General features: G+C 49.2%; 1 protein-coding gene across 1 annotated transcript in view; it reads left to right on the top strand.

Annotated features, from left to right (window-relative positions):
* The window catches only part of KPNA6 (karyopherin subunit alpha 6), an 87,672-nt gene that overhangs the window by 68,961 nt on the left and 1,688 nt on the right, over positions 1-17,023 (top strand). Inside the window, exons 12-15 of the mRNA XM_075336141.1 lie at positions 2,686-2,813; positions 2,931-3,109; positions 12,336-12,342; positions 14,625-14,692. Coding sequence (XP_075192256.1) covers positions 2,686-2,813; positions 2,931-3,109; positions 12,336-12,342; positions 14,625-14,692 — 382 coding nt within the window. The remainder of the gene's footprint in view (positions 1-2,685; positions 2,814-2,930; positions 3,110-12,335; positions 12,343-14,624; positions 14,693-17,023) is intronic.

Below are 17,023 nucleotides of genomic sequence, written 5' to 3'. Positions count from 1 at the left end.
TATGCTTGTGATTTTCTGTGTGTTGCAAAGTTATTGGCAATCAAGCAACGTGGAGGTGCACTGAGAATATGAACTACATGTAGCTTGGCTGCAATGTTGTGACTATAACTGGATATATGCCTTCTGATTCATTATAATCATGCATGATTTTGAAGATAACAAATTTAAATAGAAACTAATATATTGAATTTATCGGAAAAAAAACATACCCATAAGTATATATATGTACCAGTATTTAAATATGCACGTCCACGATGCGATATAATAAATATAAAAATGCTTTTGCAACTTTATTGAGATAGTGGATGCACATGGTGTGAGTGCACTAATGACAGCGCACCAATTTGAGTATAGGTTCAATAGGAATGATATACTATTTAATAACTGACTTGTCCATGTGCACAAATTAAATCAGTGAATTGTAGGCATTTGACCTAAACGCATGGATAACGCAGTGTCTATATGGTTACAACAAAAATAAAAAAACACCATCTGATGCGCTGCCGTCTGTGCCTCTGTCTATGTGCAAGCTATGACAATTTATCCATTTTAGCACCAATACCTAGGCAATAATATCGATCCTAGATTAATTATAATTGATTGGATGTACAAATAAGAGATAAAAAATCAGTGTCTTTGACTTTATATCTGACGATCAATACTGATGTGTGTATTTAATAGGGGCTTATAACCGTCCTTCAACAAGGTGTGTCTCCCTGTTGAATTTTAATATTTGTATATTTGACTATTCAATAAAGTTTGGGTTTTATCCTAAAAGAAGTTACTGAATTTATTAATATGCATATATACACTCTTTGTGTCTCCTGATCTGAAATCTGGTGACAATGTTGTAGCTACCTGGTCTAGCCTGCACACTTTCACGAAACATTATCAGGTGCATACCTATGCTTCGGCAGATGCCAGTCTAGGTAGGCGAGTCCTTCAGGCGGCGGTTGCCCACCTGTAAGAGGGAGCCGTGTCGGCTCTATTTATCGAGGTATTCTTTTACCCACCCAGGGACTGCTTTTGGACGTCCCAATTGTCTGGGTCTCCCAATGGAGCGACAAAGAAGGGAATTTTGTTTACTTACCGTAAATTCCTTTTCTTCTAGCTCCAATTGGGAGACCCAGCACCCGCCCCTGTTCCCTTCGGGCTTGTTGTTCAATTGTTTCTTTGGTTTCAGTTCTCCGAACATCCTTCGGATCGAATTTACCTTAGACCAATTTATAAGTTTCCTCCTTCCTGCTCTTGCACCAAAACTGAGGAGCCCGTGAGGCACGGGAGGGTGTATAGGCAGAGGGGAGGGGTTACACTTTTGAGTGTAATACTTTGTGTGGCCTCCGGAGGCAGAAGCTATACACCCAATTGTCTGGGTCTCCCAATTGGAGCTAGAAGAAAAGGAATTTACGGTAAGTAAACAAAATTCCCTTCTTTCCGCACGTTGCTGCGGGATTTCACTCCATAGACTGTAATGTAATTGTGAAATCCCGCAGGGAATAACGCAGGAAGCAAATTCTGTGCGGTTGATTGCGTTTTCCTGCGTTATTCCCTCCGGTATTTCACGGTTTACCTGTGGTAATGTTCATTGCTGCCCTGCGGTTTGCAGGGAAGTGATGTCATTATGACAGGAAGAGGAAGCGGAGCAGAGAGTAAACACACACGTATCAGACACAGACATAGAACACACACACATCACACTCGTACACAGACATATAGAATACACATAGAAAGCAAACAGACATATAGAAAAAAAAAACACGTGGGCTCCGCTGTATTTTTACCATCCAGCCAAGGTAAGCACACAGCGGCGGCCCGTTATTCTCAGGTTGGGGACGACAAGGGCCAGGGTTAATGTCCCCCCCCCCCCCCCCCTCCTTCCGCAGCCGAGAATATCAGCCTGCAGCTGCCCCGGGACTGTCGCATCCATTATGCGGCAGTACCGGAGTGTCCCCAGCTCTTCCTGTTGCCGTGATGTGGTGGCAAATCAGGGTAATATAAGGAGTTATTGGCGGCGGATCGCCGCCACTAAGTCCAGGCTTGATCATGGCAGCGTCTATGTGACAGCTGACATGATCAACCCTTAAGTAAAGTGAAAAAAACACACCGAAAAATCCTTTATTTTAAATAAAACACAAAAAAGCCCCTGGTTCACCAATTTATTAACCCCCCCTGAAACACACAGCTCTGGCGTAATCCACGTCCTGCGATGCTTGCATCCAGCCGCGACTGACACAGCGCTGAATGCAGCAACGCAACGAGACAGCAGAGGTAACCACAGGTCATTTCCCACGGCCGGTAATGTGAACAACACATTACCGCTTGGGAGAAATGCAGTGATCTGTCCTCTCTCTGTCTATTTATCTGTCTGCTATCTATCTCTGAAGGAAATTACTTTTTTTTTTTTTTTTTCTTTCTTCAATGTGCTTTATTGCATTGAATGCATTAAAGCACATGTACCAACCCGCATGCGGAAAAAACGCGGCAATACCGCGGCAAACCGCATGCGGTTTTCGGGTGCGGTTTGCCGCGTTTTTTTATCGCGGGTGCGATAATCTTTCAGACCCTGCGGAATTTTCTTAAGAAAATTCCGTTTTCCAGTGCGCACAGGGCCTTAGTCAATATTTAAGTTACTCAATGCTTCGGTGGCTGTTGGCCTTCTGATTTGGCATACTTTTTTGTTTCCAGGCTGTTGCCGATGCCAATATATTTCCAGTGTTGATTGAGATTTTACAAAAAGCAGAGTTTCGCACACGAAAAGAAGCCGCCTGGGCCATCACAAATGCCACATCTGGGGGTACCTCAGAGCAGATCAGGTAATAACAGCAACTGAATATGCATATTGATAACTGATGTAAAATGCCTCAGTGTTATAAACGCAGGGTAGAGCTTATATAACCTTAGATAATTTTAATTGTGTTAATTTATTTTAGATACCTGGTGGACTTGGGTTGCATCAAACCACTTTGTGATCTCCTGACAGTCATGGATTCAAAAATAGTGCATGTAGCTCTGAATGGACTGGAAAATATCCTCCGTCTTGGGGATCAAGAGGCAAAACAAGGGGGTGGTGGCATAAACCCTTACTGTGGACTGATAGAAGAAGCATATGGTAAGGCTAAAAATGGGGATTTTCTAGTACATAGCCAAGTTACCATTTTAACATTCGCTCACAATGTAGAAGGAGACTTGTCTTCTACCTTCTTCTTGGAGAACCTGTGTGTGATTGACAGCCTTCTAATTTAGTTCTTGGGCGAGAGCAGGACTGTTACACTGAGCTGTATTCCCCAACACTGCAATTACATATGGGGAAATGTGGCCCTCAGTATTTAAGACCACTAGGTATCATCTGGCATTGGGGAGAATATTTTAGTGAGTTGCCATTGTGTACCTGGAGATTTACGTGGGACACCTCTTAAGAGAAATAATCTGCATGAGATAAATGCTATTTTTACAATTTATTTCACCATGTACCTTGTAAAAGGTCAAAAATATCACTTATCAGTATTCTAGATGAGACCTGGAATATGTAATAAAACATATACCATATTTTTCAGACTAAACCATGTGCAGAATTATTAGGCAAGTTGTATTTTAGAGGATTTTTTTATTGATCAACAACTATGTTCTCAATCAACCCAAATGACTCATAAATATCAAAGCTTAATATTTTTAGAAGTGGGAGTGTTTTGGGTTTTTTTGTTTTCATTTTTGATTTGGCTATCTTAAGAGGATATCTGTTTGTGCAGAATTATTAGGCAACTTAATAAAAACCAAATATATTCCCATCTCACTTGTTTATTTTCACCAGGTAAACCAATATAACTGCACAAAATTTAGAAATAAACATTTCTGACATGCAAAAACAAAACCCAAAAAATTAGTGACCAATATTAGCCACCTTTCTTTATGATGACACTCAACAGCCTACCATCCATAGATTCCTGTACCACTGCTTGAAGACGTTGTCTTCCAGAAACTGGCAGTAGGTCTGGGAGTTGAGCTTCACTCCATCCTCAACCCGAAAAGGTCCCACAAGTTCATCTTTGATGATACCAGCCCATACCAGTACCCCACCTCCACCTTGCTGGCGTCTGAGTCGGAGTGGAGCTCTCTGCCCTTTACTGATCAGCCTCTAGCCCATCCATCTGGTCTATCAAGAGTCACTCTCATTTCATCAGTCCATAAAACCTTTGAAAAATCGTCTTAAGATATTTCTTGGCCCAGTCTTGACGTTTTATCTTATGTTTCTTGTTCAAAGGTGGTGGTTTTTCAGCCTTCCTTACCCTGGCCATGTCCTTGAGTATGGTACACCTTGTGCTTTTTGATAGTCCAGTAACGTTGCACCTCTGAATGATGGCCAAACGGCATCTTGACAACGTCACACTTGATTTTCCTCAATTCATGGTCCGTTATTTTGCGCCTTTTTTGCCCAACACGCCTCTTGCGACCCTGTTGGCTATTTGCCATGAAACACTTGATTGTTTGGTGATTACGCTTCAAAAGTTTGGCAATTTCAAGACTACTGCATCCCTCTGCAAGACATCTCACAATTTTGGACTTTTCAGAGCCCGTCAAATCACTCTTCTGACCCATTTTACCAAAGTAAAGGAAGTTGCCTAATAATTAAGCACACCTTATATAGGGTGTTGATGTCATTACACCACACCCCTCCTCATTACAGAGATGCACATAGCCTGATTTACTTAATTGGTAGTTGGCTCTCAAGCTTATACAGCTTGGAGTAGGACAACATGTATAAAAACCATCATGTGATCAAAATACTCATTTGCCTAATAATTCTGCACACTGTATAACGTACCGAACTATAGGATGTACCTAGATTTAGACAACAGCAAATAGGAACTAAAAATATTTTAGGCTAATTAAAACGTCCCTGCAAGTGAAGAGGTTAATGTCACTAATTTTAGATGGGTAAAAGAAGGAATTATTGTGTAATTCTTTGATATGTCCATTACACTACAAGGCAGTCCTCTTACTCTATATGAGGTAAAGATCGGGAATCATCTCAAATGGTGTAATACTAGTAGTACTGAAACACTTCAACAATCTAAAATTAAATCTTTCTTCATCGTTCCTATGGGAGACCCAGACCATGGGTGTATACCCAGACCATGGGTGTATAGCTTCTGCCTCCGGAGGACACACAAAGTACTACACTAAAAAGTGTAGCCCCTCCCTCCGAGCATATACACCCCCTGGATAACCAAATATAGCCAGTTCAATGCTTTGTGTTCAGGAGGCACACATCCACACATGCATTCTCATCTGATTTTGATTTTTGGAAAGAGTTTGAAGAAAAGCGGGTCCAAGCCTGGACTCCCGGCATGTCCCTTCTCACCCCACTGTGTCGGCGGTGTTGTTAAGGTTGATTTCAGGGCTGGAGCCTTACATGCCGCGCTCCTTCACCATTCCTCGGGCTCTGGCTTGAAGTGGGAGCCAGCACGTTTCTCCCTGCCTTGCAGGAGACCGGCCTCCATCCGCAGCCCTTTCAGGATCCTGCCGGACGGAGCACTCATCCCTCAGGGACCTGGCCCTGCGTCTCACAAGCCAAGTATCTGAGACGTTATTATCCGGGGGTCCCTTGTACTTTATTGTTGGGGAGTGTGTGCTGTGTATGTATTCTGACATTTCCGGCCGGTTCTCTGGTTTTCACCAGAGAACCGCGCCGATGGTGCCTGCGCGCCGGCCGCATCGTTAAATTTAGGCCCCGGCTTCGCCTGAGGCCTAGTTTCGTTTTCACTGCCCCTGCATGCCAATCATGCAGAGGGACAATGCGGCTCCGCCCAGCGGCCGTTCGGCTCAGCAGAGGGACACTCCTCTCTGAGGAAATGTTTCCCTCCCCTGTATATCTCCTTGGCCCTCGGGATCCCGCTCTTAGAGTAGGCCCCGCCCCCTCTCCTCGCTCCGGCTTGGGCAGAAGCGCCATTTTATCAGCGTTCTTATGTCAGCACAGCGATCAGCGCTGGCTGCAGTATCCTCTGCTTATATACTCTGCTGGGGGTCATTCTGACTCAGAGCCCCCACTTCAGCAGCATGTCTCACACGAGCAGCAAGGCTGCAAGGCTGTACTCAATATGCACTGCATGTAGGCTCCTACTGCCTGTACCGAGCACATAACCACATTGTGATGCCTGCTCTAACATGGTGGTGCCTCAGCCTGGAGTCTCATCCCCAGTGGTTCCTCCGGCTGCTCCGGCTCCGGTGGCGGAACCCCCGGCTTGGGCAGAATCCTTCTCTCCATGGGACAGCTGTCCCGAACTCTGCTGAGCATGCATCAGCCCCCTTCTCAGGGCGCTTCTGCTGCTACGGCTCGCTCAGCAAAGCTCACAGAGGATTCTCCATCTGGTCTCAGACCCCGTCCTCCTAAAAGGAGACGCAGGGTCCCCTCTCCTTCCTCGTCCCGCGGCTCTGATTCACGAGCTGACTCGCAGGACGAGGAGGATGCCTTTACTGGGGGCTCGGACGCTACCTCCATGTACCCCATTGATCTGCCCGAAAGTGACGCAGATGCTAGTGATTTGATTGCGTCCATTAATTTTGTACTGGACCTCAATCCGCCTGTATCAGAGGAGCATCCCTCTCTGGCAAGAAAGCACCAGTTTACCTTGCCCAAGAGAACAAGGAGTGTGTTCCTTAACCACTCCAGTTTTCAGGCCACTGTGACCAAGCCTAGGGCCTGTCCTGACAGACGCTGCCCAAAGCGTGGTTCTGATGACCGTTTTCCGTTTCCACCAGAGGTGGTCAAGGAGTGGGCTCATTCACCAAAGGTAGACCCTCCGGTGTCTAGACTCTCAGCCCGGAAAGTTGTATCAGTGGCTGATGACACCTCTCTTAAGGATTCCCTGGCGGGAAGAGTAACTGACCGCCAGGTTGACCTTCTGGCCAAATCTGTATCTGAGGCGGTAGGGGTCTCGTTCTCCCCATCTTTTGCAGCAGTGTGGGCTCTCATAGCCATCTCTGCTTCTCTAGAGGAGATGCATTCCCTCACCAGGGACTCAATGCCCGAAATGGTTGCCTTAACTTCCAGGCTTCAGCCTTTTCATCCTATGCCATGTCTGCCATGCTGGAGGCTTCTCACCGCACTGCGGTGGCTTCGGCTAATTCTCTCGCTATGAGCAGGATCTTGTGGCTTCGAGAGTGGAAGGCAGACGCTTCTTCAATGAAGTACCTTGCTGGGCTCCCATTGGCTGGGCCCAGGCTGTTCGGTGAACAACTGGATGAAATTATTCAGGAAGCTACTGGCGGGAAGAGTACTTCCATGCCACAAACAAAACCAGGAAACCTGTCCAGGGCAGGATCCAGTCGAGGTTTCGTTCCTTTCGTTCCTCCAACTGGTCGTCCTCTAAGCCCTCGGCCTCGTCCACTAACTCAGCCAAGGACCAAAAACCCATCTGACGCACGAAGCCGCGTCCTCAGAGCAGGAGCTGCTGCCACTAAGGCAGCCTCCTCTTGACTATCTGGCCGCGCCAGCAACGTCCTTGGTCGGTGGCAGGCTCTCCCGCTTTTGGCGACGTGTGGTTTCAACACATCTCCGATCAGTGGGTGCGGGATATCACCTCCCACGGCTACAGGATAGAATTCTATCCAGCCCGCCAAACAGATTTTTTCTGTCAACTCCCCCCTGCTCCAAGGCCGCCGCCTTCTCACAGGCCGTGGCACCCTTGCAGGCCAACGGAGTAATTGTACCGGTTCCCGCCTGGGAACGGTTCAGAGGTTTCTACTCAAATCTCTTCCTAGTCCCCGAAAAGGACGGTTCCTTCCGGCCCATCCTGGATCTCAAGCTTCTCAAAAAGCATGTTCAGGTGCGGCATTTTCGCATGGAGTCTCTGCGATCAGTCATTGCCTCAATGACCCAAGGAGATTTCCTAGCATCCTCGACATCAGAGATGCCTATCTGCATGTGCCAATTGCAGTTTCACACCAGCGTTGGCTACGTTTTGCAATCGGAGAGGAACATTTCCAATTCGTGGCTCTTCCCTTCGGGTTAGCCACGGCCCCTCGAGTATTCATCAGGCTCATGGCAGCAGTGGTTGCGGTTCTGCACCTCCGGGGGTTGGCAGTAATCCCTTTTCCTGGACGGCCTTCTAGTCAAGGCTTCATCCAGTGCAGACTGTCAGCGGAGTGCCTCGCTCACTCTCGCCACTCTAGTCCAATTCGGGTGGCTTGTCCTTTTCCCAAGTCCACTCTGACTCCGACCCAGAAGCTCATGTACCTAGGGATGCAATTCGAGACTCTGCCGGCACTGGTGAACCTGCCCTTAGTCAAACAGCAGTCCCTCCACTGGCGGTGCGCCCTTTGCTGAGGCCCCGCCGTCATTCCATCAGGCACCTAATGCAGGTGCTGGGTCAGATGGTGGCGTCAATGGAAGCGGTTCCTTTGCCCAGTTCCATCTGCGTCCTCTGCAGCTGGACATTCTCCGCTGTTGGGACAAGCGACCTTGCTCCTTGCACAGGTTAGTGGCTCTGTCGCCACAGACCAGGGGCTCCCTTCAGTGGTGGCTTCGGCCCCTCTCTCTTCAGGGACGCTCCTTCCTGGCCCCGTCCTGGGTGATCCTCACCACGGATGCCAGTCTATCCGGCTGGGGAGCAGTATATCTCCACCACAGAGCGCAGGGCACTTGGACCCCGTCCGAATCAGCCCTCTCGATCAATGTGCTGGAAATCAGAGCTGTGCTTCTAGCTCTCTTAGCCTTTCACCACCTTTTGGCGGGCAAGCACATTCGAGTCCGGTCAGACAACGCGACAGCGGTTGCCTACATCAACTGCCAGGGCGGGACACTCGGCCGCCTGGCAATGTTGGAGGTTCAACGCATCCTTCAGTGGACGGAGGACTCCTAGTCCACCATATCCGCAGTCCACATTCCCAGGCGTGGAAAACTGGGAGGCAGATTATCTCAGCCGTCAAACCGTGGACAGCGGCGAGTGGGCTCTGCATTCGGCAGTGTTTCGGTCACTCTGCCGCAATGGGGGCACTCCGGAAGTGGATCTTCGCTCCCACGATCCTCAGGCCTTTGCAGCGGACGTGCTGGTTCAAGATTTGTCCCAGTTTCGTCTGTCTTACGTGTTTCCCTCTCTAGCTCTTGCTCAGAGTCCTGCGCAAGCTCAGAATGGAGGGCGTTGGGTCATTCTCATTGTTCCAGACTGGCCCAGGCGAGCTTGGTACCCAGACCTGCTCCATCTGTCCGTAGAGGTGCCGTGGCATCTCCCGGACCGTTCAGACCTTCACTCACAAGGTCCGTTTTTCCGCCTGAATTCTGCGGCTCTCAGATTGACGGCGTGGCTCTTGAGTCCTGGATCTTGACGACTTCTGGTATCTCTCCTGAAGTCATCTCCACTATGACTCGGGCTCGGAAGTATTCCTTGGCCAAAATCTATCACAGGACCTGGAGAATTTTCCTGTCCTGGTGTCGCTCTTCCGGCCATGCTTCTTGGCCTTTTTCCTTGCCGACCCTTCTGTCCTTTCTGCAGTCCGTCTGCAGCTAAGACTATCCCTCAATTCCCTCAAGGGACAGGTCTCGGCTCTGTCATTGTTGTGCCAGCGGCGTATCGCTCGGCTGGCTCAGGTGCGCTCCTTCATGCAGGGCGCATCTCACAACATTCCGCCTTACCGGCGGCCCTTGGATCCCTGGGACCTTAATCTGGTCCTCACGGCTTTCCAGAAACCCCCCTTTGAGCCTCTTAGGGAGGTTTCTTTGTCTCGTCTTTCACAGAAAGTGGTCTTTCTAGTGGCCATAACTTCCCTCAGGAGAGTCTCTGATTTGACTGCGCTCTCTTCGGAGTCACCTTTTTTTGGTTTTTCATCAAGACAAGGTGGTTCTCCGTCCGACTCCGGACTTTCTCCCTAAGGTGGTTTCTCCTTTCCACCTTAACCAGGACATTTCCCTGCCTTCCTTTTGTCCGGCTCCTGTTCATCGCTTTGAAAAAGCGTTGCATACTCTGGATCTGGTGCGGGCGCTCCGGATCTATGTGTCTCGCACCGCCGTTGTTAGGCGGCGCACCTCTCTTTTTGTGCTGACCACAGGTCGGCGTGAGGGCCTCTCGGTTTCTAAGCCGACCCTAGCTCGTTGGATTAGGTCGGCCATTTCCGATGCCTACCAGTGTTCTCAAGTGCCTCCCCCGCCGGGGATCAAGGCACACTCGACCAGAGCTGTCGGTGCCTCTTGGTTTCTCAGGCACCAGGCCACGGCTCAGCAGGTCGGTCAGGCTGCCACTTGGGCTAGTCTGCATACCTTTTCGAAGCACTACCAAGTGCATGCTCATGCTTCGGCAGATGCGAGCTTGGGCAGACGCATCCTTCAGGCGGCTGTCGCCCATTGGTGAAGTTAGGTTTCGCCTATTTCTCAGTTTCTGTTTATTTCCCACCCATGGACTGCTTTGAGACGTCCCATGGTCTGGGTCTCCCATAGGAACGATGAAGAAAAAGAGAATTTTGTTTACTTACCGTAAATTCTTTTTCTTATAGTTCCGTAATAGGAGACCCAGCACCCTCCCTGTTGCCTTTTGGCAGTTTCTTGCTCCGCGTGTTATCACCGGCTGTTGTAGACAGAGGCTCCGGTTGTTCCGGTTCTTGCTCTATCTCTACTTGTGGGTGGCTACTCTGCTTCAGCTTTTGCACTAAACTGGCTATATTTGGTTATCCAGGGGGTGTATATGCTCGGAGGGAGGGGCTACACTTTTTAGTGTAGTACTTTGTGTGTCCTCCGGAGGCAGAAGCTATACACCCATGGTCTGGGTCTCCCATTACGGAACTATAAGAAAAAGAATTTACGGTAAGTAAACAAAATTCTTTTTTTTTTTACGGTACAACTACTTCTTGAATTGAGCAGATCATTACTTTTTAACTATAGCCTTGTAGGAGTACAAAAGGTATGTTCCACAGGTTGGACAATTCAGCAGATACAGGGTATTTAGAAAGTAGTGAGGAATAAAAGGGGACTGGTGAAGCACCTTAGCGTTGCTCTCCTTGGCACTGGTGACTTTAATAAAGGTATTGCGTGGCCGAAGACCCCATGATGACCCACGCTACGGTGGAAGGACACCCAAAAGAAATCTAGGTTATAGTACTCACATCTTTCTGCTTTGAGCCTCCACTGCAGTATTATCTAAAAGTAGATGCCGACTTATCTGAAGAACCACAGCAGATCCTAGTTTGGGAGCAGATGCTTATTGGCTGTACCCCCAGAAAAATGCCATCTAAGGGGAACTCGCCGGGCAAGGCAGTAGAGAAAGGCAATTGACTGGGAGCTTTGTTGGGACATGATGTAGGCAAAAAGGTAGCAGGTAGTCTACTGAGACTACAAGAAGAAACTGCAGGCTGGATGTACGACAGAGCAATCAAGTCAAGATCTTCTTTTGTTACTAATTAGACTCCATTCTCTGCTCTTCCATGAGCACCGCCTCCCCCATATAATTCTAGACTGAGATGTAAAGTCTATTCATCTATTTTTTCATGGCTAAAAAAGTGCATCCTGTAGGTGCAAAATAGGTTTCTTCGGCGCTCCATTGGGAGACCCAGACGATTGGGTGTATAGCTACTGCCTCCGGAGGCCACACAAAGTATTACACTAAAAAGTGTAAGGCCCCTCCCCTTCTGGGTATACACCCCCCGTGGGATCACGGGCTGCTCAGTTTTCAAGCTTTGTGCGAAGGAGGTCAGACATCCACGCATAGCTCCACTGTTTAGTCAGCAGCAGCTGCTGACTATGTCGGATGGAAGAAAAGAGGGCCCATACTAGGGCCCCCAGCATGCTCCCTTCTCACCCCACTCTTGTCGGCGGTGTTTGTTAAGGTTGAGGTACCCATTGCGGGTACGGAGGCTGGAGCCCACATGCTGCTTTCCTTCCCCATCTCCCTGAAGGGCTCTGGGGAAGTGGGATCTTACCGGCCTCCAGACTCTGAGGCCGGGCTCCATCCACAGACCCGGAGATCCTGCTGGATACGGAGCTGAGTGCCGTCAGGGACAAGGCCCTGCAACATTCAGGTACTCTGTGTCCCCGTACAGACAGGCACAGACACACGCCAGAGTTGCTGGGTGTGCTAGTGCGCCGGGGACAGTAGCGCTGCGCGCCTGGGTCTTATTCACTACAGCTTAGCTGAGTGACTTTCTGTGTTGGGAACTACCGCGCCGACCGCCCCTGGAGCGGCGGCGCGGCTGAGACTTGTAGTGCGCCGGGGACTCGCGCTGACCGTGCTTTTACGACGGCAGCGCTCATAAATCTAGTCCCCGGCTTTTGCGGCCTAGCTCCGTTTCGTTCCCGCCCCCAGCCCTGTCAATCACGGAAGGGGAGAGACGCTGTACAATCAGTCAGCGCCGAGGGCTGGAGTCTTATTTACATACTCCAGCCCCCTCACTGGGCACAGTGGGACGCCAGTTTCCCGCACTTTGTCTGAACACGCCCACGGACCGTCCCTCTTCACAGGACGCTGGCAGCCATTCCTGCATGCAGTCTGAGCTGGAGAACGGACATAGCCCTGGGAGACCCAGACAAGGGATTCTGGCGACCACATACCCGCTCATGCGGGCGGTAAGCAGCACCTTGGTGCTGACCCCTTTATTACCACAGTGTTTTGTGTTTATGCTTGTACCTATGTTGCAAGACCATGCACAGACACATGCCAGCATTGCTGGGTGTGTTAGTGCGCCGCGGACAACAGCGCTGCACGCTTGGATTATACTCACTGCAGCTTAGCTGAGTGAGTTTATCTGTGGGAAACTGCCGCGCCGGCCGCTGCTGGAGGCTGCGGCGCGGCTGAGACTTGTGGCTGTACGGTCGCTTCTTGGCGATATACCCCTAGATAGCTCTGAGGAGACAACAGCATGTCGTCAGCATAGAGCAAGGGGGCCAAGGCACAGGCTCTTTATGCTGTCTGTACCGCATGTGCGGCTGCTTTACCGGCAGGTTCCACTAACCCCCATTGGGTAGAGTCTCTGCTAGTGGTGGCCCAGAGGGGCCACCTGTGAAACTGTCCAGAGGACAGAGTTTGCAGTTTTTTTGCTGATAAAATGTCTAGGGCTATGGACAAAATTCTAGCAACTTGCAGTCCAGGCCGGTGACGCAGACCATGGGCACTGTTGAACAATCCCCGGTCTCCCTCAGTTGGAACTAATCCGTGCTCCAAGGGGGTCCTATACATCCCAGACTGAAGGCTCTGACACGGACGACAGTCCCAGACAGCCTAAGCGAGCTCGCTGGGAGAGACCCTCGACTTCACACACTGGTCAGGGTCTCAGCGGGCGGATTCTCTGTACGATGAGGTAGCTGATCAGGTTCTGATCCTGAGACCGCTTTCATTCTGGATGCTCCTAATGGTGACGCCATGGTGAATGATATCATAGCGCCCATCAATACACTGGTGGATATTTCTCCCTCAGCCCCTCCACTGGAGGAGGCAGCTTCACAGCAGGAGAAATTCCATCTCATGTATCCCAAGCGTAAATTCAGTACTTTCTGGGCTACTCTGACTTCAGGGAAGCAGTCCAGAAACACTACGCTTATCCAGACAGGCTTGCTCCAAACGTCTTAAGGATACACGTTACCCTTCTCCCCCTGACGTGGTCAAGCGCTGGACCCAGGTCCTAAGGTGGATCCCCCAATCTCCAAGCTTGCGGCTAGATCCATAGTTGCAGTGGTAGATGGGACTTCACTTAAAGATGCCATTGACAGACAGATGGACCTCTGGTTCAAATCTGTCTATGACGCTATCGGCGTGTCGTTTGCTCCGGCATTCGCAGCCGTATGGGCACTCCAAGCTATTTCAGCTGGTCTTGCGCAGATGGGCACTGTCACACGTACATCTGGGCAGCACGTGGCGTCCTTAACCTCGCATATGTCTGCATTGCGACTTACGCTATTCATGCTGTCCTGGACTCTACGAGCCGTACGCCGGTGGCGTACGCCAACTCCGTGGTTTTGCGCAGAGCCTTGGGGTTAAGGGAATGGAAAGCAGATTCTGTTTCCAAAAAAGGGCTTAACCAATTTGCCATTATCTGGTAACAGACTGTTGGGTGAGCGATTGGATGAAATCAAACAGTCCAAGGGTAAGGATTCGTCCTTACTCCAACCCAGATCAAACAGTCGAGGTTTCGGTCCTTTCCAGGCTCGGGCAGGTCCCAATTCCTAGTCCAAAATGACTCAAATGGCTCAGAGGGGCTCAGATTCCTGGCGGGCTCACTCACGCCCAAAGAAGGCAGCCGGAGGAACCGCTACCAAGGCGGTTTCCTCATAACTTTCAGCCCTCTCTTCCTCTCTCCGCATCCGCGGTCGGGGGCAGACTCTCCCGCTTGGCGGCATTTAGCTGCCACAGGTCAAAGACCGGTGGGTGAGAGACATCTGTCTCACGTGTACAGGATAGAGTTTTGTTCTCATCCTCTGGCTCGATTCTTCACCTCCCGACCGAGCCGATGCTCTTCTGCAGGCAGAAGGAGTGGTAATCCCTGTTACCTTCAGGCACAAGTTCACGGTTTTTACTCCAATCTTGTTGTGGTGTCACAAAAAGGACGGCTCTTCCGTTCCGTTCTGGACCTAAAACTGCTCAACAAGCACGTGAAAACCAGGCGGTTCCGGATGGAATCCCTCCGCTCCGTCATTGCCTCAATGTCTCAAGGAGATTTCCTAGCATCATTAGTCATATCAATCAGGATATCTCCTTACCTTCCTTTTGCCTCATCCAGTTCATCGATATGAAATGGATTTGCATTTGTTGGATCTGGTGAGAGCACTCAGAATCTACATTTCCCGCACGGCGCCCCTGCGCCGCTCGGATGCACTCTTTGGGCTTGTCGCTAGTCAGCGTCAAGAGTCGCAGGCTTCCAAATCCACCCTGGCTCGATGGATCAAGGAACCAATTCTTGAAGCCTACCGTTCTGCTGAGCTTCTGGTTCCATCAGGGCTGAAGGCCCATTCTACCAGAGCCGTGGGTGCGTCCTGGGCATTACGGCACCAGGCTACGGCTCAGCAGGTGTGCCAGGCAGCTACCTGGTCGAGTCTGCACACTTTCACCAAGCATTATCAGGTGCATACCTACGCTTAGGCGGATGCCAGCCTAGGTAGAAGAGTCCTGCAGGCGGCGGTTGCCTCCTCGTAGGGAAGGGCTGTTTTGCAGCTCTAACATGAGGTATTAATTTACCCACCCAGGGACTGCTTTTGGACGTCCCAATCGTCTGGGTCTCCCAATGGAGCGCCGAAGAAGAAGGGAATTTTGTTACTTACCGTAAATTCCTTTTCTTCTAGCTCCAATTGGGAGACCCAGCACCCGCCCTGTTTCCTTCGGGATTTTTGGTTTGTTCGGGTACACATGTTGTTCATGTTGAACGGTTTCAGTTCTCCGATGTTACTTCGGATTGAATTTGTTTAAACCAGTTATTGGCTTTCCTCCTTCTTGCTTTAGCACTAAAACTGAGCAGCCCGTGATCCCACGGGGGGTGTATACCCAGAAGGGGAGGGGCCTTACACTTTTTAGTGTAATACTTTGTGTGGCCTCCGGAGGCAGTAGCTATACACCCAATCGTCTGGGTCTCCCAATTGGAGCTAGAAGAAAAGGAATTTACGGTAAGTAACAAAATTCCCTTCTTCTTCTGATGATATGTTTCACATTTTATGATTTATAGTAGTGGTATACCTCATCCGTAAGCAGCAAACCTGGTGTGAATAGGGACCAACTTGTTTAAATATACTGGCGCACAGGAAGGCCAAGTAATCTATTTACATCTACACTTTTGTTATTTAGCATTATTTTATGAAAATCCATTAATTTTGTTTGCCAACATAGCTTTACAGACAGACTGTCCCAAATGGGGCTCACAATCTAAATTCCCTATCAGTATATCTTTGCAGTATGGTAGGAAACCGGAGTATCCGTAGGAAACATGTAAACAAGGGGAGAACAAGAAACAGATGATGTCCTTGGTGGGGTTTCAAACTAGGATCCCACTTCTGAAAGGCTACAGTATACCACCACTGAGCCACCGCGCTGCTGAGCAAAAAATATTAAAGGGAATCTGTCAGCAGGTTTTTGCCATCTCATCTGAGAGCAGCCTGATGTAGGCAGAGAGGCCTTGAATCCAATGATGTATCACTTTGTGTACTGGGAGCAGCAGTTCTGACAGAGGTTTTAGATTTAGCTTGGGGCAGAGGTGAGAAAGCTCCACCACACCAGGATCTCTATACAATGCAAGATGAGTACGGGGGGTTTGTCCAGAAAGTGCAAAATGGAAAACTCCACTATCTTCTTATTTAAAAAAAATTCTCCACTTTTTCGCTATGTACAATGTCTAAAGACAATGAGCTGCTAATCACAGTAGGGGTATGCCTGTTAAGCTCACCTTCAGCTGACCCTGTCTAGGTATGATAATCTTTTGAAGGTAAAACAAACATTCCAGGCAAACAACTGCACACAGTGTGAAAAAGAGACACATCGCTGAAATCTTTGTTAACCCCTGCAGCATGCTGTATTCAGATTACTTAACAAAAACCTGCTGACATATTCCCCTTTAAAAAACATATACAGTACCGGCCAGCAAGGAAAATAAATCGTTAGAGACCCTTTAACTTAAAGTTTTTACCTAATACTAAATGATGCATTATTGTATAGAGGGGACGCAGACGATATGTGTCGATGCCTGTGCTTTTATTCCTGAAGCTTATCTATTGGATATCCTGCTATTGTGGTTATCCAGTACAAAGCATGCACTGCTCTTTCAGTTAGGCCGGGGCCACACAGGGATTACTGCGATCCCCTCGCATGACACTAGGCTCACGCTGGCAGTACAGTAAGACTGTGCGATCGGACCTCAGCTGCGGGGGGCGGGCCAGCACTGAGGAGGGGAGAGAGGGATTTATCTCCGTTGCCAGCTATTGCGATTCTCGCCCTGCACTCACAGTACACTGGTGTACTGCGAGTGCAGTGCGATTTTTTTTTTTTTTTTGTTTTTTTTTTTTCTTCTTCTTCTCTTGCCCCATAGACTTGAATGGATGCGAGAGAAACAAGGGTCGCATTACAGTCTC

This window comes from Anomaloglossus baeobatrachus, chromosome 2 (genome assembly GCF_048569485.1).
Source record: "Anomaloglossus baeobatrachus isolate aAnoBae1 chromosome 2, aAnoBae1.hap1, whole genome shotgun sequence".
Classification (NCBI taxonomy): domain Eukaryota; kingdom Metazoa; phylum Chordata; class Amphibia; order Anura; family Aromobatidae; genus Anomaloglossus; species Anomaloglossus baeobatrachus.
Note: the sequence above shows the minus strand (reverse complement) of the source record. Positions and strands in the feature narration are given on the sequence as shown.